We start from the raw sequence: 21835 nt of genomic DNA, 5'->3' as shown, positions 1-21835 counted from the left end.
CCTTAACATTCCACGTCAAGACATCGAGAATCCTGCGGCCAGGGTAGTTTGTGCTGTTGTCGGTCTCACCCCTCTAGCCATTGTAGGGGTAGCCAGTAGTGCAAATGCAGATGAACACTCCCTCATCCCAACTCTGCTCCCCAATCCCCCCCATGTACACCATTATGTTATCCATGCTCGAGTCTTCATAAAGGGAAAAGTAAAAAAAAACAAAAAAACGAACAGCACTATTACCAAACAAAAGTACTGTAACTGCAAACCATACCGTCTTGAGGTTACCATGATGGGCAGTGAACACACACCTACCCTGCTACCTCATAGAGAGCTGCACACTGACATGCTGCGTATGTCATCTGTCATACGTTGAAGGAATACTATTCAATGCATCAGAATATAGCAAGGCTAGTGAAAGCAGCCAGTTCTCAATCAGTGCTCGCCAGTGGGTCCCCTATTGGTCTCCTGTTCAAGGGAGGGGTAGATCAAAAGTCTCAAAGTCATAGTTAAAGAGGCAAAACGGCCTCTTTTGTGCCACTCATAACAGTTTCATAAGCTGCAGCTCTTTATTTCTTGTGATTCCTCTTTCCCCTTTTCTGTTGTTGTCAGGCATTTGTAGCGGCCTGAGCCTTTGATTTCCTTTGCGACGAGTCAGTGTTCTCAGTGGTTACAGTGGGACCCCCATCCTCTATTACTAATGGATGAGATGGTTACTCAAGATCCGTGAAGTGGTGCTGTTTGTTGTTGAGTTCAAAGGCTATGCCAAAGAGATAGGTCCATCTGTACCTGAGACTTCTAGCCATCAAAGCATCTGTGATTGGCTGAAATTGTAGTCTGTGAGCTAATGTTGCCGGGCTACTTCTTGGTACAGTGTGCATTCTGCACCCTAGAAGGAGATGGTAGCTCGTTTCCTCACCCTCTGAAGGATCAGCTCTTTCACTTTTAAAGGAGATTACTTTTGCCAGGATGTCCCTGGGTCTCTTCCCCTCTCCAGCTGGACAGACTCCTACTGTGTGCACACGCTCCAGTCAGACATCTGGGTGATCGTCGCCCAGGATGTTGAAGAAGAGACCTGTTATGAATGCCTCAAGATCCAAGCCTTCGCTCCCCTCCTCTAGACCTCTCACCCTACATGAAAGGTTTTTCAGTCCTCACATTGAAGGAGCTTAAGGTGAAATTGTGTATGTAGCTCCTGCGCCTTTGTCTCAAGATCCACAGTGTGGGCACCCACCAAGTCCACATCAGTTAGCAGGGAGGTCAAACGTGAATAGACTTCTGATTTGAAGAAATCAAACGTGGCTTTAATGTCTGCATTAAGTTCTTGATGTAGTTCATTCTTGAAGTTACGTAGCGAAGCAAGGAGGTTGTCTTTTGTCAGTGCCATGCTCTCTGCTGGAGACTGTGATGTTCCTTCTGTTCTAGGGTCGAGAGGGTCAAAGTAGTTAAAAGACTCTATTGGATGGTAGCTTCTTGCGTGACATAGAGGTGATTTTCGCTTTGTTGAGGCGACTGTGCACTGTGTGAGTGAAGCAACCCTCTCATAAGGAAGAGGCACAGGGATTGGTAGCAGCATCATCCTCACCACTGCGCCCGTGCGACTCACCTCTGGTCGCCTCCTCTGTTCCAAGCACTATCTATTGCTCTTAAGCTTCCATGGGCCGTAAGTATTTCCCCGGTCCGCAACGAGGCAAGGACAAAATCCTGAGCCAGGAGGGCATCATCTTAGTTGCCACAGCTTCGCCAGTAGCGTCTCTCTGCCGCTCTACTCATGCAGGTGGTCAATCAAGCTGAGAGGTTATTACAGTCTTAATTAGTCCATTCTAACTGGCTTTGATCAACCTTGTGTTACAACGGTCTCCACCTGGCGGGCACCATGTCGAGGTCAGGCAACTCAGGATTAGGCCTCCGGCTCCGCCCGATCCACCAGGAGCAATTTATGGATAGCAGCCTGTGTTTCTGGCAAAGCGGGTCAGCAGAGCTGCCCCGCACCGTGCAGGTCTCCTGTCATTTCTTCTGCGGTCGGTCCCCACGGCACACTCCGATGTCACCTCACCTTTCTCACTGCAACGCCACCTAAGCCCACTTGGGGTCTCCTCCCAAGAAGCACACGAGGTGAGGACAAACCTGAGCACGGTCAGTATGCTGCATATCGGTCCTCACTACAGCCAACGGGTCCGTGGGGCTTAAGTGTCCCCACACAGACTCGGGTCTGGGATGATCTTCTCTTCCAGGTGCCTCCATGTGTCTGCCGCACCGAGCACCGAGCACCCACACCACCTCAAATCCACATGTTCCAGGTTCGTTGCTTGGGGTCACTCATGAGAACCAAACAGCTTTACCAGACCGTGTTCAAGTTGGAAGCCCGCTTCCCCCTCTTGCCAGTCTGTCCACGCAGCGGTGTCAGGTCCGGAGTGCTGCGCCAGCTGGCATGTTGCTCCCAAGGCCGTCAGTCATTCTGATTCTGATGACTAAAACATCACCGTACAGTTTGTGCGCCACTGATTTTATTCTCTCTGGTGCTTACTTTCAGACTCTGGCTTGCAGGATGACATTGTTGTTGTGGTCTCCAAGTAGGTATCAAGTGGACCCTCTGTGGATTAAGTCCACTCGGCCATGTTGGTTAGCCATGCCCCCCTGACTTCTACTTTTGAGACTAAGGGCCTGATTTATATTTTAGTGGAAGGATTTTTCTCTATTGACCAGGCAGAGGCTTAGCGTCTGCCAAGCCGAGAATACTCTGCTTGGCAAATTTAAAAGTCACCTCCAAGCCAGCAGTCTTGCCTATGGCATTAGCAGGAACTGCTGTGACAGCAGTTTCAATCAGTGCTGTTTACAGTTTGCTGCAGAGCTCCCTCAACGTGACAGAGCCCTGCCCCAAACTGTTTTTAGATTGATTCTCAAAAGGAAAATGCTCCCCATGCCATGGGAGTCCCCTCCCAAGGCAAGGATAGCATTTAGTAGTTTTCACTGACCCTTACCAGCAGGATTTTCCTAGCTGTATGAGCAGTGAAAACTGACTTCTAATTCTGTCCATCTGATTTAGGTGGGCAGAATTAGAGGTCTGCCTCCTACCACCCTTAACCCGCAGGGCCGCGGTAGGGGTTTAATCACGGCAGAGATGGAGTAGTCTCTCATGATTAAACCTATGGTCCGTCCACATCTGAATTTGGCAGGCGAACCATTATCTTTCTGCAACGAAGCCTACATACTTACATGATATAAATTAGGCCCTAAGTCCCAAGCAAAAACCTCTAATTGGGCTGAACCTTGTGGTGTATCCAATCTGAGCTCCATCATGGTCAGTCTGGAATCATGCCTAGGTCCTGGTTTATTGTGACCAGTTGACATGCATTAGCCTTTAGCACTTTTTTGAACCATTTTTACTTTAACCTTTAAAAATTAATGTCTTCGGTTTCACTTTTTGGATTTTTGTTGTTTTGGTCTCACATTATTTGTTGAAATGCACTCTATTTTTTTTACTTTGGTTTGGAATTTGTATTGCTTTGTTCTTTGACTTTATTCCTTTTTTGATACTGGATACATACTTTACACATTGCCCTAGGTGAAGCCTGTCTATTCTGTGCCATGACTACTAGGGGATTGAGCTAAAGTTACTTTAGCGATTTTAAGGGTTCACTCTGATAAGTGTTGCAATTATTCCTTGAGGGTAAGTAACGACCCACCCCAATTAATAGTCCAGTTTCTTACAGCTAACATTTCTTTTTATCCTTTTAAAAGTACATTTTAGCTTTTTCTTACCATGTCTATATAAGTGTGGGCTGGCAAGTATCTTTACAAAATGTAATACTCATTTTATTGCTTTCTGGTATTTGTACAGTGTTTAACTGTTCCCAGAGTAGTATTGCAATTGGATTGTAAGCCTGACCATGCATGTGTGTTTGGTGTTCATTGTCATATGTGGGGCAAGCTAGGTACCATTTGAGAGGGCTACGGATGTGCTGTGATCATGTTTGATACTATAGTTTGCACACGTTTCCGACACACCTCTCTTACATCTGCATTGAGTTGGGGTTGGAGTCAAACAGAAAGTCTTTCAGCGTTGAATAAATGGCCATATTTAGGAGTACTCAAAGGTGGTCATGAAGATACTGGAAGCATGCATGTGGGCAGTGTGCCATTAAATGATGGAGATGAGAAACCATTACCTTTTTATGGTTGTTCGAGAAGAGAGGGATCTTTAATCCTGTTGTGAATGGGCAAGGATTGGAAACAGTTTAGCAATTTAGTCAAAGAACCTGGTGCCTCTCTAGTGCAGCATATAAAACTGAAGGTCTCAATAAAAACCTTTCTCTTTTGGTGAAGGACAAACAAATGCCAATAACTCTTCCTTCTCTGTATTGATATTGGCTTAGTCCTTTGGAGGGTCAGGCATGCAATGCACATGCTTAAAATGAGATCCCGATAATTTGTGCTCGTAATGGGGACCAATAGCTCTCATTTCTTGGGTTTGGGGCTCTTTGCAACCTCCTGCATTGTCCCAGTTCTCGTCTGAGTAAAGGAAACACAGATTAGTCCTCCTTTTATTTCCAAAAGGCATAGAATTAGTACAAGGACATCCAGCACAGCATTTCAGTATATTGGCAGACCTTCTTTTGTTTCCATGAACCACTTTGGAAAATAAAAGTAGAATTATCTCACTCTGTCAGTCTCAGACTGGATAGGCAGCATCAGTGTTTTATTTGCAAAATAATAAATGCTGATGCCCAAAGTGCTGCTCTGAAGCTCGAAGTTGATGGTATTAAATGTGGGCACACCAAATATCAAAGCTGCATAGTCTTAAAAATACATCATGCCTCTTTAATCCACTACCAGACACTCCCTGTTCCCTTTATATTACTCTTGCAAGTTCCTCCTTTCTCCCTTTGAATGTTTTTCAGCCACTCTCTTCCTCCTTCTTTACCTTTTTGTGTGTTTTTCCCTTTCTTGCTCCCTCTAAATATTTGTTGAGTGAAAATAAGTGCTGGTCCACACAAATGAGTGCCAGTGGGCCCCAATGGCAGCCATTGTCTCAAATTAAACAAAGGACAGCATGCAGAGGTTTTCAAGACTGTAGGTGGTAGGGGTGATGAAGCTGCAGGGAAGGCTGTCCTCCCTGCTGGGTCCCACGACCTTATAATGAAAGGTTTGGTGGCTGGCATGTACATTTTTTATGAACTAAGCACTGTATTCCATTTGTGAATGACTGTCAGTGAAGTGATTGTAAGGAGAGAGACATGTAGCATTGCAAATCTGTTCTGTTCGCTTGGAATCCACACACAAAGTAAACGGATGCATCAAGGTAGAGTGTGTTGTTTTAGTCTCAGTCAGAGAGGGTGGCAGACAATCAAAGCTGGAATCAGCAGAAGGGAAAAATCCAAATACAGTGGCTAAAGGAAGGAAGGCTTCACTAAGGATTCGATCTGCTGTGCTAAGGTGGATTTTTCATCCAAAGTGACTCCCGATTAGTTGGATATATTAGCTGGAGCGCAGAGCTAGGTTGTACTCCGGAGGTTTAATTGAACGCTGCTCCTATTGCCCCATTTCAGAATGTCAAACTTGCTGGCATTTAGATTTAGATGCTTGTTCAGTCTTCAACTTTGGGAAACTGATGTTTGAGATTCTAAGTTCAGACAGGTTTGTCTAGCTGTATCTGCAAGTAGTGGCAGGTGAAGAAAAAGGACTATCTAGTTGGGAATTGTGGTAAAGGTTGAACAGTAGAAGGCCGATATTGGAGCCTGGGGTGTTATAAATTCCATGGTGAAAGTCAGAAAGGAAGGACTGATAATCTGCCTCACACTCAAACAAACTTGATTAGTCCACAATCCACTGACATAACTCAAAGTTATGCCCTCCCTCAAAATGCCCCCTGAGTCTCTCATATTTCACAGGTATCCATTGGCCTTAGACTGTCAGGACCAACATTGACAGGAACCACCCTTTTAAGGATTTGGCCACCCCTTCACTGTAGGGGGTGCCTGGGTATGTGTAGCCCTGCCAAAATCTTATCCTAAAAGCCTGTTTGGAAGAGGCAGGTGACACAGTAAAGGTGTACTATTTTAGGGGCATCAGATAGGTTCAGTATTATATGTGGGGAACCATCATTTCCATCTTAATGAGTTTTGATGTCACCCCAGGTAAAGAGTACAGAATCTTACTTCAGAGTCGGCAAAGCTATCTAAATGGACCTCTTAAGCCGGACCCGTGAATATCTTTCGTAAAGCTCAGTTGTGAAATGCTTGTTTGCACTCGTGTGTCATTGTTGAACTGTTGATGTCGGATGCAGTTTATTAAAGAGGAGATACATAATGCTTTGAGGTCTTTTATTTCACAAACTTTGGGTGTGAAATTATGTTTGGGGGGTTGTGAAAGTCCAAACAATCAATGAAGATGTCTTTTAGCTTGTCACATTTTCTGCGCTTCGAAGACAGAGGTCAAACATTTGGCTTCTGACATTGCTGCTTGTTGTTTTAATAAGGGGATTGGTGTTGACAAACGGTTCTCATTTTACTGTCAGAGAAAGAAAAGTGAAATATATGACAGTCTTGGTGGAGTACAGAGAGTGTGAAGGCAAAGGCGATAGGATATCAGATTTGTAACACACAACAGAATGTAAATACCTGTAAATGAACTGTATGCTTAGCCTTAAGCCAACCATGTTATTGGTACCACTTGGGGCAATGGGTTCTAATATGAATTATTGGCAAGCTATGGATGTCTTGAGATGGAAAATATGTGATAGCAAGTCATACCTCTTTTCCTTTTGTGAGTTACCACTCCACTCCCAAGACACCTTGATGTAAATGGAAATTTGTTCATAATTTGTATTATTGTGAATGTTATTATTAAAAATTGCAATTACAGTAAAATGTGATTATGTAAATTGATAATAATTATAATAGTAATTATGATTATACTAAGTACACCAAGTAAAATGTATATATTTTTTTAATTAATTACGTTTTCCAAATCTGGTAGAGAATGACTGTGCAGCATCATGAAGAAGACTGAAAGTAGCACATCCTATCCCTCTAATCCCCTGTGTATAATTCATTTATAGTCACCTGTCTAACATGGAGTTACGCTGACAATCCTGCAGGACTACTCATCATGGAAAACTTGGTTAGAGGCAGCTAAAGTAAGGAATCACATTCCACTATTAGACATTGATAGAAATGTGGAAAGCAACACGGTTCCCCAAGTATTTTACTACAGGAAGTACAGGAGCCTGTTTACTATGAAGAGAGATTTACAGACTATTAAGCAAAATGCTGAAGCAAGTGTCAGTGATGATGCTGGAGCAAGTTAGTCCACAAGTAAACGCTTGAACAGAAGAACATCATTAAAGTCAAATGTGTATTCTGAAGAATGTATATTTTGTGGAAAGATAACATGCTACAAGGAAACATCAACGCGTAAGAAATGTATCAAGACAACGGAGCTTAGAGTTGGGAAAAGGCTTCGAGAGTGTGCAACCATTAATTGTGATTCAAAGATCTTAGCAGTTTGTAGTAGGGACATAGTGGCTGCAGAAGCCCATCATCATGCATCTTAGTATAGGTGCTATACAAGGGTTAAAGCAAAGGAGGAAGGTCGTGCATGTAGCATTCAAACCGATGATCACTACAAAAATATGAGAGATGAAGCATATGATGAACTAATTCAATACATTAGAACTGTGATTATTCCTAACAAAGAGGTAATACGTGTGATGACTCTCACTGAAAAGCTTGAAACCCTCATGACATGTAGATAGAGGAATACAGGGAATAGACCAATCAACCAAGAAGCATATTAGAAGACAATTAGGCTGAGAGTTTGGTGACAGCCTCCACATATTCCCAGACAACTAAGGAAAATTACTGGCCCAACATGATGTCATACTACAGGACGTTGTAACATCATTGCACATAAGAACAATGATTAAAACAAAGTTGACATTAACACCATGGCCATATTATCCATCAAATGTTGGTAAAGATTCTTTTACAGTGCCTGATTACCTTAAAGGTTCCTATAAGGGCTTCTGGCTGGAGATCCAGAAAACACAAAGCCGTCCAAAAGGGACACCTTACTTATGCAATTATGCAGTCAGCCATGAGGTTATATATGCAGTCACAAATGGCCAGCCGAAACCCCCAAGCAATTATTGCTCCCATTCGCTGTAAAAACGCTGGCAGGCAATGTTGAAATCATTTGGACATTAAACAGACTTGGTCATGGGATTTCATACTTACAGCTGGATGAAAATGTTACCGTCTTGTGTCTTCAGAAACCTGCTGCTACCTTAAATTAAAAAATTGTTCTTGTAGCTGACATTCAGCCTCATGTTTCACTAACTTAGCATGGGATAACATTGATAGGCTGGAAGAGACTCTACCTATTAAGGGGCAACTCATTGAGTCAACGGTATAGCTGTACAGCCCGAGTTGTTTAGACCACAACCCTTTAAAGCTCCTCTCCCAAGCATTGAGAAACAAAAGCAAATAACTTTGACCACCTCAAATACTGAAGAATTGTTCATGTAGGTTTCTAGGTGAACGAGTTGGGCCTCAGCCATTGATGACAAGTACCAAAGTCATGCAGTAATGCGTTGTCCATTTAAAGTTTGCACAAAGTAAGAATATAATCTGGGTTGTTACAAGACAAGTGAGCCTCGTACAGATAATACCAAGTTGGTCAGAATTTAACACCAGTACTAGAGACCTAGTTAGTGTATCACAGGATTCCATTGGCTACTTACCCACCATTAATGCTCCTGTAACTGAGTTGACAACTGTTTCTGAAATTTTGAAACAGTCACAGGTGATAAGGAAATAAATGCATTTGGCTAAAATTGTAGTGGTCATGGATCAAGCTCTCTACGCAAAAGCAACTGAGACTGTGTGGAAGCATTAAGCAACATACGACAGGATCATTCTTTGAATGGGTACCTTTCACACCATTTGCAATGTTATGTCCATTCTTGGAAAACGCTTTCAAGACTCTGGCATTTGCAACTTTTGCATTGAAGCAGACATGATAGCAGAAGGACCAATATCATCAGTAGTGGAAGGTCATATTTACAATTGTGCAGTTCGAGTACACAAGCGTGTGTATGAAGCTATGTTGAAACTGGCTTGGTTGGAATGTATCCCCTGGGTGGAGAAGAATTACGAAGAGACCATTCAGGTAGTCTACTCCTTCAATGAGGATGATAATGATTTTGCAAAAGACCTATGCCAACAAAGATTAGATGACCTTTTGCAGAATGCTGCCTATGCCGAAGTTAAACAGCTTTGAGATGTATTCCTGAAACATCTTTGTCCTGACAATGGAGATTTCTCTGCATTTTGCATGCCTTATGCAGATATTGTTGAAAATGTCTTGCTGGCTCTGCTGCATGCTGTTTGAGAAGGAAATTGGCATTCACATTTTACTGTTATATGCTCTATGGTCCCATGGGGGTTTGAGTGTGACAGTAGGAACTACACTAAATATATTTCTGTATACTATGCCAAAATGACATTACTTACATTGATACATCCAGAGATACACCACAACTTCATCAACGGGTGCTTTACAGTTCAATCCATTTGGAGGAATTCCGGTCCATCAAGCGATAGAGGTAATAACAAAGACACACAGACTCCTGGGGGTACAACAAGGTTCATCCTCAAGGGGGGTACTGTGAAAAGATATCATATGAAGGCTGAACACAGAAAGCGCCTGTTTGGATCAGATAAAGGAAATGGTTCATGAGAATAGATTAGCTCTTACTCACACACTACATAAGTCACAAATTGAAAAAGACGAGGATACTATTACGAGATCTGTTAGTCTGGTTCAAAGCTGGTTAAACCCATTTGTTGGGCCACATGATCTTATTAGTCTCTCCATTGCAAAAAAGGCATCACAAGACATAGTATCCAATATAATGAAGACACATGAAATAGGTAAACAGTTCTATACAGACTTCAAACTTGAGCGACTTGAGAATAATCCACCTTTTAAGAAGTTTCATGTCCCAATGAAAATGAACAAAATAAAAACCTTCACTAACATATCCAAGAAGAAGGCAGTGAACACCAATGGCAGGCACAGCAGACAAAGCATTATTTGGTCAAATTGTGACAGCACAGAATCAGAACCTTCAAATGGCGGATGCACTCACTCATCCCTTAGGACCTTTACCCTGGGCCTTAGCAATTCCAGAGTGTCTATTGCAAAAGGCAAACAAGGCCTTTTAAGGAACATACTTGCAGAAAAATGTTACCCCTGCTGACGAAATATCTAGAAATTCTGCTACACTGATTGACGATATGGGGCCAGATGTACGAAGCATTTTTCTAGTAGCAAAAGTGCCGATTCACAGAATCGGCCCCTTTGCTACTAAAAAAATGCTTTTGGGATGTACAAAGCCCAAACTGCGATTCAGTAACCTGTTACCGAATCGCAGTTTGGGTTTTGGGATTCATATTAGGAAGGGGCGTGTCAAGGGTGTCCCTTCCTAATACCGAATCTAAGTGGTATGTATGCTTGTTTTGTGACCACGAATGTGGTCTCAAAATAATCACAGTTAGCACCAATTTTAAATTGGTGATAACCCATTCCCATATGCATGGGACCCCTTGCCCTTTGTGAGTGCATGCGAAAATTTTTTTTCATTTTTGTTTTCGAAATGCATTCCGTTTTCCTTTAAGGAAAACGGGCTGCATTAAAAAAAAAATACTGCTTTATTTAAAAGCAGTCACAGACATTGTGGTCTGCTGACACCAGCAGGCCACCATCCCTGTGAGTGCCACCATTCCCCATAGGGTCGCAAATTGCGACCTACCTCATGAATATTCATGAGGTAGGTCATGTGCGACCCCATTGCGAATTGCAGACAGTGTCATTGACACTGTTGTACATCCGGTTTTGCGAGTCGCAAACTGCAAGTTGCAAAACCAGATCTTTGTACATGTGGCCCATGGTTATTGTTCAGAGAGTTAAGGGAGAGGCATCAAACTTTCGTGAGGTGGCTATGTCTGTCTTGCCCATGGCTTTGCAGGAAGGAAACAGGAGTCAAAGAATCAATGTTGTGTTTGATACGTACAATGAGACGTCTAATAAGATCAGTGAAAGTACAATCAGAGGGTAAGAACTCAAACACCAGTTACAGAGCATCTCACCTTCCCAGGTTGTCAGACATTGGAGGAAATTTCCAAGCCACATAAGGAATAAAACAACTATCATCACATTTCATGTTAATGAATGGAGAAAAACAGAGTATTTTGTAAAAATTGAGAATAAAACACTTTGCGAAATGTGAAGATAAATGCTACAAAATTACAACTGAAGGGAGCCACCAAGTGCTCGATCTCAACAGTACACACGAAGAAGCAGATGATCGTTTGTTACTGCATGCTGCACATGCTGCTAATGAGGGTTATGAGGCAGTAATGATAAGCTCAGATGACACTGATGTATTTATTATGCATTTGTGATTCCATGACAAAATCATGGCTTGTTTCTGAAATGTGGTACTAAAATACGCATGTGAGTCCTTGGCATTAGGGAAATAGCTTAAATTCTTGGTGAAAATGTTTGTTGGGCTATGATAGGTTTCCATACATTTACCCAATTTGACAAGTGAGCGCATTTGCAGGAAAAGGGAAAAGTAAGTGCATTCAAAATCCCATCCACCAATAGACATACCCAGGAAACATTTTCGCAGCTTGGAGATGAATGGATCTCTCTGAAGAACTAATGGACAATTTGGAGCAATTCTCGTGCTTGCTGTATGCACCAAAATCTTCGGTACATCACATGGATGACTTGTGATATCACCTATTCAATGCAAAGAAGGTTGAGATAGACAGTCATCAACTTCCACCTTGCAGGGACTGCCTGAAGAAACATGCTGAACGTGTGAATTTTCAAGCCGCTGAAAGCAAGAGATGTCTTCTGAATGATCCACAGACACCTAGCCGAATTGGGAGAGGGTGGAAGTTGGAAACACACAAGGGAGTAGAGCAACTGATAGTGGACTGGATGGAGGGGCAGCCAGCACCTCAGGCTATGTTAGATCTACTAGCTTGCAACTGCATTAGGAAATGCAAACTGCTAACATGTGTCTGCTGGTCTGCTGTCTAATGACCTCAAGTGCACTGATGTGTAGACTGCCCGCCTGTGAAAATCAAACAGACACAGAGAATGATGACACCTATTCAGAAGAAGAAGATGATGACGACAAATGTGAATGATAAAATTGTGTTTATGTTCACTTATTACATACATTGCCTGTGTAAGATGTGTCAACAATTATTATTTGAAATTGTAGGTGAAAATTATGCATATAATCTATATCAAAATATATGGAATGCAATGACATTTTATTGTTATTATTTTATGGACTATATTTTTATTATTACAATTATTTTTTGATTATATTGAATTTAACCAATCTTGTGAAATTATATTTATGTTTCCACATATTATGATGAATTTGTATGCTATTTATCAAAAATATGAAAACCATTTTTTTCCGGCTATGGTTGCTAATCCAATAGTATCAGACAAAAGACAAAGAGTGGTGACTTTCTATCACATATTTTCCATCACTAGGTGTCCAAACCTTGCAAAAAATTAATGTTAGAACCCATCCCCACGGGTGGTCCAATGGCCTAGATTTGGGGTCCTGGGTTATGGCCTGTCAGCAAGCGAAAATGAAACATATCTTTTATAACTCTGAAGTGTGATAGAAGCAACAATTTCAAGACGATCAAAGGAAGACTTGGTGATGCATAAATGATATTCTCTGAAACCCAATTTCCACAGACTATCAATTGTGATCAGTATAGTTTTGTCTGTAAAACTGTATGTCTGTGCTAATTTAGTGCCTATTGTAGGAGAAAATGTGCTCTAAATGACAGTGCACTGCCACAATTCTTTAGTTACATTAAAAAATTGTCCCCTTTTGTCTTTTAAAGGTAGGTGGGGCATGAACGTTTGTAATGTTAAAAAGTGCTTCGTGGTTCTTAAATGTTTGGGAAGCACTGGATTTGACTATAAAAAGTTGCACTGAGAATAACGGTGGCGTTGCAGAATTGGAGCATCTGTCTGGTTTATAAAGGGATATTTTAATGCATAGCTGTATTGTTAGTCACTTTTAAGCAAGCCATGTTTTTTTACAGCTTAGATCTTCTCCAGGGATAATAGTTTTACCTGCTGCCGTTGCCCTAATATATACATTATTTTTGCATTATGTCGCGGTCTGTTTCGCACAAAAGTGTGTGATTAGCTACCTCCAGTGGACTGCAGGAAAACTGCAGAAATTCAGGGAGAAAATATTGTATACATTCCATACATGCTTCTGAGTCAGCCATAGCAACTTCGCGGATATGCTCACATTGCATTTTACACTGCGTGTGCATTGTTTTGTTTTTCCTAACAATTTTTGCAAATTTGACTACTCTATACAACACGCCGCAGACAGGGTTCTTTTGAGTGACCTAAACGTAGAACTTCCAATTTTAGCGTCCCTTGAAATGTTTACTCCTCTCTACCGCAAAAATGGCTGAATGGAATTACAGCCGAACTGGCATATAGAAATGTAGAACCTTTCTCATAATAGACCCTTATTTGGATTGATGTGCACCTGCCTATAGGTTTGTGAGACATCTGTCTTGCAAACAAGTGTCTAATGGGCTTCTGAGGGTCGGATTTATTCGCTAATTTTCACAGTTGAGTTTGAGAAGCTTTTGGCTTGAGAGTCGACCCTCAACTGGAAAAAAATCGATTGACTGAGTTAGTTGTTTGTTACCAATGTCTATTCCGTGCCCATATTTTTCTGTAATGGCTCAATAATTGGTGCAGTATTGTAATTGCTGCGATCATGTTGGTTGTTACCGATTTAAAATCTTGCTGCTGTCGCCTGTGAGCTCTCATACTGCGATAGAACTGCCACCTTATACAAAACATATGGGTGGGGGAAGAGGGGCGCGAGTGCCCACCACAACTGCACGGACACGTGGATGGTCCCAAAAAGTTAAAAAAACAATGTTCTTGAACTGATTTCCAGAGGCTCCTGTTTGTGCCCAGAGCTAGGTGGGGGAAGGATACAGATGGTAGATGAAGGCTGCACCGTGTGTTCAGGCTGTGCACACCACGTTTTGGAGGCACAGACCTGTGTGCATGGTGTACCCTTTTGCTCCCGGGGGCCATGTGCAGCAGCTTTCATGGTTACCGGATATAGCAAAAGAAGTGGTGGAAGGATTTGCTTGGAGCCCGCTGTGCATAGTAGTTATTTGCTCGTGAAACAGGACAGAGAAGGAAGGCCGCTCTGCACCCAAAATGACGTGCATGTGGCCGATGGCTCTTTAGGAGTATTTTGAGGGCACGGGACTTGGTGCAGGGCATGGCCACTGCACAGGGCAAAAGGGCCATGCGCATCCATCTTTGGGAACATCGGCGTTGCGCATAGGGCAGGAACTGGGGACAGGGCGTAGCTACAGGACAACCTGCATCGAAGGTCTGCTGAACCTTGCAGAATACCCCATAGAAACAGAACTGAGGATAGTAGGACTGAGTATCAGCCAAAGCTTCCTCCTACTACCAGAAGCCGTCATGCATGGACATATGCTGTGTACAGTGTTTTCCTATTTCGGAAAATGCCACAAACTCATCATTAAGAAGTCCAAAATCATTCATTCACAGAAAAAAAACTTTGTTGAAGAGAAGTTATTGTTGCGTTCCTGGATCAGAAACTAATGAATGAAAACTATAGAAGTTCCCATCAGCAATTTCATGGTTATGATCCGAACCCACAACTTTCTCGACGCACACTAGCACTGCTCATGGCTTCACTCATAATGTCATGGATGATATTACAAAGGACATAATTGATGAGGTCCTGGTCATATCACATCACCATTGACATCATCGATTACACCACTCAAATTCTCAAACACACTGCTACAGAAAGAAGTCCACTGGGCACGACTTTTGACTGCCTCCAGCATGCCCTGGTGTCAGGAATTGGCCTTTTGCCTGGTCATGTACTGAAAGGAAAGGGTGCTGAGCTCAAAGCTCATTTTTGCTGTGGGTGAAGAGACGGACCTATCCTGAGGAGAGGGGATGCTAGGGCCAATATCCAATACAGCCCTGGTAAGGCCCAGCATGCAATAGCTCTAACCCAAGAATCCACTGGGCATTTAGGTATAGCCTTCAGCCGTGCCCAGTCTGATTATGGAGCAGGGCCTGACCTATGGCCAGGCACGGAACACCCTTGAACTGGGCTATTTTCTATTATCGATTCATTGTTGTTTATTTTAATATGTTTTTCACTATTTTTACATAGCTATACAAGTATCCCTACATGTCTATGTTATCTAATGAAAGTTGATTGATTGGATAAGTACTTTAAAATATATCAACATCAATCGTTTAAGCGAGACATGATATGGTTACTGCTTAGAGACTGATTAAGAGTTAGAATTTCTCTGCTTTCTAGTGGTCGTCCATTCTCGCTTTTCTATTCCCTTTGTATGGATAAGGAGACCTCAGTGGTGAGTGGTGCGAAGATGCCTAACCCCAACCCTGATGATGTGCTGCTGGAATCTGTAATTCCCTCCATTCAGCAGCCACTCACCGGTCACCCTGAATTCTTCCTAGTTTCATAACTGAAAAGTCGTGCAGGCTTATTGGCTTCAGGTGGTAGGTACAGGAATGTATATTTACATGCCTGGCGGCCAAGGTTTCATTTAAACTAAGAGAAAATATTTTACATGTTATCCGAGATGAGAAAGGGAGAGAACCTTTTGGCTTTAGCCTTGGAATCGCTGTTAAATGTAGTTGTAAGTGAAGCAGCTGCAAGAACACATGGCCAGTAATGTTATTCTTAACTTGATTGGATTAAAAAAATAAATAATTGGGGAATTCTCTCGCAATAAAAATTAAAGGTAATGGGTTCAAAATAGTGAACACTGAAATACTTAGGACCCTATTATGAGTGGGCTGGAAAACAGTTTTGAATTCTCCTCTTTCCGGAGTGTTTGATACCATAGGCATTGGTATCTCGAAAGAAACCATCCATTACAAATTTCACCTGCCAAAGAATTCAGGTGAAAAACAGCAGAACTGAAGAGTTACAGTTACAATCACAATGGGCTGGCCTTAAGAACTACCGCTGGACTCTTAAAGAGACCCAAGGTCACATTAAACGTGTCTAACCTGATCAGATTTAATGGAATAGACCTTATTGGGGTAATAAGAGGTAAACTCAGGACTCTTTTACCAAGGAATATAGTTGACATTTAGTGGCAAATGAGCAAATCAAGCCAGCACGTGGCTGGAAATTTATAATTACAAAATCATTTCTAAAGCTGGCTTGAGCGTAATGATTAAATGCTGTTTGTAATTCCTCAGTGCCAGTTCCCTGATAGAGGAACGCATAATAATTCCTCCCCTTGACTGTGACCCCCTGATACGTCTGTCCGAGCTCCACACTGAAAAAGTAGTGCTAGACCACTAATGCGTCCCCAGACGAGCCCCCATCATTACTAGTCTGACGCAGTGCCATTTATGTGTTTAGTATGTCTAAGGGCCTGATTACGACCATGGCGGATGGGCTACTCCATCACTTTTGTTCGGAGTAGCCCCTCCGCCAAGGCCGTAATCAGGTCCTAAGTCTATGCATTGCCCACATCAGTTCACAATAGGCACATTTTTTTAGCAAAATTGATCAGTTACAGGTTCATTTTATGACCATCAATGCAATTGTAACTTTGTTTCTGCCAATCTGTAGGGTTTAAATAAAATCATTAACTGTTATTAGAACATTGGAATGTTGAGTGGCTTGGGGCCTATAATGGCTGGTACAGACGATCTGCTCCAACATTCCGATCTTTGTCTTTCCCTTTTTTCACTAATTTAATTTAGAACATTCTACCCTCAGTAGGTGGAATGTTCTAATAACCTTATTGCTATTCTCCCTAAATTAAAAGTATTCTTCTGCTGCTTAGGCTTTTAACTAGTGTTCAGGCCTTTCACCATCATTATTGCCCTCGGCAGTGCGCTATAATTTTTAGCATCCCTGATGAAAGTTTGGAGGTGGCAGGCCAATCGGAAATAAGACACACCTTTCTTAACATGGATGGTAACCATCCGTGGCCTGTGTCGATGGGCTGAGGGTCCATCCCACCCCCACCCCGCCATTTTCCTAATAAGAAGAGTGTCTGTCAGGCTGCTCAAATATGAGCCTGACAGACAGTCTTCTTGTGCAGGTCAGGCAGTCAGGAGCTAGAAATGCACTAAACGCCCAGGCTGCCTGTGCTGAACTTTGCCAAGCTGTGAATTTCACACTCCTGTGAGCTTGACCGCCTCAGCCTGGCAAAAGTGCCTCGAGGACTTCACCCTCATTACGAATGGGAGCATCACAGAGTGCCTCAGACCTGGGCACTTCAGTTTTAAGCCCTGTAGTGCCCTGGGCCTAGTGTCAATTAGCGACACCTTGTCACAGAGTGGGGTCAGTAGTCACACTGAGCCCTCTTCTCTGTGTCAAGTGAGGGACTAATGCCTACCCCCACTGGCTGTCCTTGGGCAAGCCAAAAAGACAAGGCAGCAGTCCCAACCCTTCTATAAAGCTGCAGTGAAAGTACGTTTTGCTCTTTCATGTTTGGTGGATGCGTGCATGTGGTATGTGTGAATGCACGTATGTATGTGTATTTGAGTTAGTGAGTGTTGTGAATAGGTGTGTGTGTGTGTGTGTGCGCACATGTGTGAATGCATGGGTGTGAGTGAGTGTGTTTATGTGCATGTGTGGTCCCCCGCCCCCTCCCTGCTAAAAGTTATGGCTGCCACTGATGGTAACACAAAAGGTTTGGGGCATGAGTTTAGTCTTGGTAGTTGACGAAAAGCAGATGGTACAAGCTTAAACTAGGGAGCTTAAACCTGGGAGCTTAAAATGTAAAACTATGTGGTGGGTCAAGTGACTTTGACCTGTTGAAGTATCAGTCATTTTGTTTTTTTTTGCTTTGATGTTATCCTCTAAAGAGCGCATGTCACATTTTGCATGAAAAGAATGACAAAAGCACTAGATCATCTCTTGCTCAGTGTATGTTTTGATTCAATGAGTTAAGTCTCTGAAGAATATATGCCAGTGTTTAGAAATGTGGTAATTGACTTTAATAGTTGCCCTTACACTATCTTAGACTATGGGCAGAGGTGCCAGAACCCAATTGCGTAGCACAGCCATGATCTTCTTCAAAGGAGCAATAGAGAGGAGCATACAAGGACGACTCTCGATTCGCTCACGAGTTTCATGAGGTAATCTTGAATGGTTACCGAATAGAGAAAAGTTAGTGGATGACGAGTGAGATATGTCATCCATTAGGGAAATGTTGAGCTTGATGTCTGGTAGTTTGTGCAACTGTGCATCAGTCGAGGTTTATGCTTGTGTGTGCGGGGAGGGGGAGTGAGTGGTGTGTGTGTGTGTGAGTGAGAGAAGATCATTGGACTGGTGAAGGGGTAGAAGGAGTACCATTAGGAGTTAAGGTGTGGTAAACATATTAGTGGCTTAAGCTGTAGTTTCTGGCAGGAGAAAGGGTGAAAATATGTGAATAGTGTGCTGCCATTGATAACGTAACCCACATGTCATCATTGTGTTGGACGGAGATGCCAGGGAATCATTGATAATGTTGACTTTAGATGTCATGGGCTCCTGTTTGGTGGACCCCATTCTGTTGAGCTCATGGTGGACTAACAGAGAGCTTAGGTTTTGCCAAAGTGGTGTGTGTTAGCATTGCTGGTGCTGTTATAGAACATCTGGAAGAATTGGTGTTGGGTGATGGTGTTCCTGCGATCATCATTATTGCCCATGTAGCATGTTGTTTGTCTTGGAAGAGATTATGGGATTTCTAAGAGAAGTAGTATTATTGCACTGATGCTCAGCACTGTGTTGTCCAAATGGCCTTGAACTGAGCTGTCAGTGATGAAATGTCCTCACCCTTCCTCTCACCACTTTTTGTCTACTTTGTTTAATATAGAAATCCTACTCTCTCGTTCTTGAAGCCTGGGACCTGGTCAACAACACAGATGATGACGCAGGTAAGAAGCATAATTTACACCACTGCATTGGCATGGCGCTGCAATGGCATTGGACTCCTGGAAGGACTGCGGGATTACACTTGTTGGGTGTATTACAAGGGGCCAGGAATATATTTTAATTCCACCCTTCCACTTTGTCTATGACTAGGAAATGCTTTGAGACATCGGTATCTGTTCAGTGGTTGGCAACTACAATCGAAATGGCAAACCATAGATACATTCCATTGAGACTTGAAAGGAGGAGCAAAGGTTTGTTCCCCATTCTCCTTGTGATTTGCAGTCAGTCACGCAGGGCCTTAGTCCAGATTTACTTGTAAATAATAACAATGGAAGCACTCAAGCCTCATACGTGAGACAATAGATTCACTTGTTACTATTTATTGAAAGATAGCCCTTGGCTTTCACATTTAGGCTGTTTTGGGGAACAATCTAGGATAGCACCGCCAATAGGAGACTTTATATAGGACATAATAGTGAGCGCCTCATTTTCCAAAAATCCCCTTTAGTAACATCCGGCACCAAGGGTAAAAAATATGGTCTGTTGGTCATATCTTTATCTAGAGTTGAAGTTTTACTAAATGAATCCCTTGCCGAATTTGTACTTTCAACTGTCACAGGGGCTGAGGTATGGCACTCGAATCGGCTCTGGAGCTTCCACACCTCATTGGTGGATGAATAAACCTCAAATCTCCTCCTCCTCGAGCCCTGTCACCAACTGGAGACTCTGTAACCTTCCCTGCACGGGACTCCTTGAGTGCGCTGTGCCACACAAGACCAATGCTTTGTGATGACAAGATGTGGTAGCGAAGTTAAAAGTGCACAGAGTGCACAAAGGTCACTCATTTTTGTCATTTTCCGGCATTTGCTATGTAAATACAAATACAATACAAATCAGAACATTTATTTCTCGTGGCACCGGTGTAACTCAGAAACCACATGATACTCTTCACTGATCCCATATTCCCTTGCATGTAATGTGATTTCTCACAATGTCAACATTGGGTTAAAGGTTGTTTGATAACATTTCCAATCATGCCATCATTGTGCTTAGTAGAGATTTTAATTCTTGAACAATCCTACATTATAGTGGTCGCAGACTATTGTCAAGTAAGTCTTGTGTCCTTCTGTGTTGCTGTTGATAAACCCAAGAGGCAACCATTGCGAACTGTTAAATCCTTTTTTTTTGTTTTTGGAAGATGAAAGACAGCTGATAGATCGAGTCACGCACTCTGGCATGCTGAGCCCAGGCGACCACTGGCAGCCCTTCCAGCACCATGGCCGGGCGGTTATCATTGAGTACAAGATCCGGGTGAGGTGCGCGGAGCACTACTATGGCCCCTCATGCAACAAACTCTGCCGTCGCCGCGATGACTTCTTTGGACACAATACCTGCGACTCCGGAGGCCACAAGGTGTGTCTGGAGGGATGGAGTGGCCCTGAGTGTAAACAAGGTATGGGGAATGGGTTTGTTGCGTGAGAGATTTTTTTCTCTTGTAAATAAATAGTTTTTCTCATACTGTAGTCGTACAACCTGGGAGATGAGGTTGAGTATTAATCTTTGTATGTAAAAAGGCACATTCATCATAATGCATGAGCAAGCACCGTAGCTGTGCCTCTCCCATCATATAGTGGCACTGGTGTATAGACATAGCTCCTTCCACCTTGATTACAGATTATGGAAGAACACAAAAACATATTGCACAAGTCCTAACAGAGTGCTCTACTAAACCAATAGTGAAAGCAATGTCCAAACCTCATTTTACATTGCAAGTACAGAAACAAATTGTAATTGATCTCATTCTCTCTCTCTCTCATTTTACGGTTCCATCTGATAACATTGTTTTCCAAAACATCTTTTGCAAAATTCATTTTTGAAAAAAAATCTTTTACAATAACATTGTTTTAATATGCAGTGTATTATTTTAACCAAAACATCTTTTCATAAATTTTGACTTTCCTATAATGTCTTTTCATGTAGTTTTGCTGTATGTGTATCCATTTCTCTTTGCTTATCCGTTCCTCTTCACTTTACCCATGGATCCCGTTTTGGTAAAATGAAAACCACTCATGTCCACCAGTTATAATCATAACTTGTATCCTAAAGTAACTATAAATTGTACCCGATATCAAGGACCAGAACTATTAGTAATTATAGAGACCACTACCTCTCCTCTCTTAAAGCAATTCATTTTAGATCACCTTGATCTTGCTTCTGAGCTGCTCTAAGTCTGTCTATTGTTTCTTTAAGGACTTGATTATTTTGCCTATTACCGTGAAACAGAACACAAATTGACATCTAATCAACCGATTTAACACTCTCCCTAGGTCTCTAATAAAATCATATCAAATAAATCTTAATTCGGCAATAATAAAAAAAACCCTTAAAGCATACATAATATACAACAAATACACATTAGGTTAAAACAATACTAATAGTAGATATCGTAAAAATACATGATTGCTCAAAAATTCATACAGCTGGGCAAGACTACAGTCAATCCCTCATCGAGTTCCTTGATCTCACAACAGCCTTTAAGAAAATGGCAACATAAAAAACAATAGCCCCAGAGAGCATTTTTAAAAACAAAAGAGCAGGGTGTTTTTGTTTAAAATCTCTCTCCTTAAAAAGGGGGGTTAAATAAGCCTTTCTTGGGAACTCATAACATTCGCAGAACAAAGGAAAATTCATGGCATTCTGTGGAGACACTTGGTCGCAGCTACATGGTGCCAGAGAAGATGCCTCTTCAGAGAAGGTGCCCCGAGGAAATGCTAAAAG

At 42.3% G+C, this 21835-nt stretch overlaps 1 protein-coding gene across 1 annotated transcript in view; it reads left to right on the top strand.

Annotated features, from left to right (window-relative positions):
* Positions 1-21835, top strand: part of LOC138259788 (protein jagged-1b-like) — a 439654-nt gene that overhangs the window by 295186 nt on the left and 122633 nt on the right. The window contains exons 3-4 of the mRNA XM_069207676.1: positions 18999-19059; positions 20256-20510. Coding sequence (XP_069063777.1) covers positions 18999-19059; positions 20256-20510 — 316 coding nt within the window. The remainder of the gene's footprint in view (positions 1-18998; positions 19060-20255; positions 20511-21835) is intronic.

Source organism: Pleurodeles waltl, chromosome 9 (genome assembly GCF_031143425.1).
Source record: "Pleurodeles waltl isolate 20211129_DDA chromosome 9, aPleWal1.hap1.20221129, whole genome shotgun sequence".
In the NCBI taxonomy this organism is placed as follows: domain Eukaryota; kingdom Metazoa; phylum Chordata; class Amphibia; order Caudata; family Salamandridae; genus Pleurodeles; species Pleurodeles waltl.
Note: the sequence above shows the minus strand (reverse complement) of the source record. Positions and strands in the feature narration are given on the sequence as shown.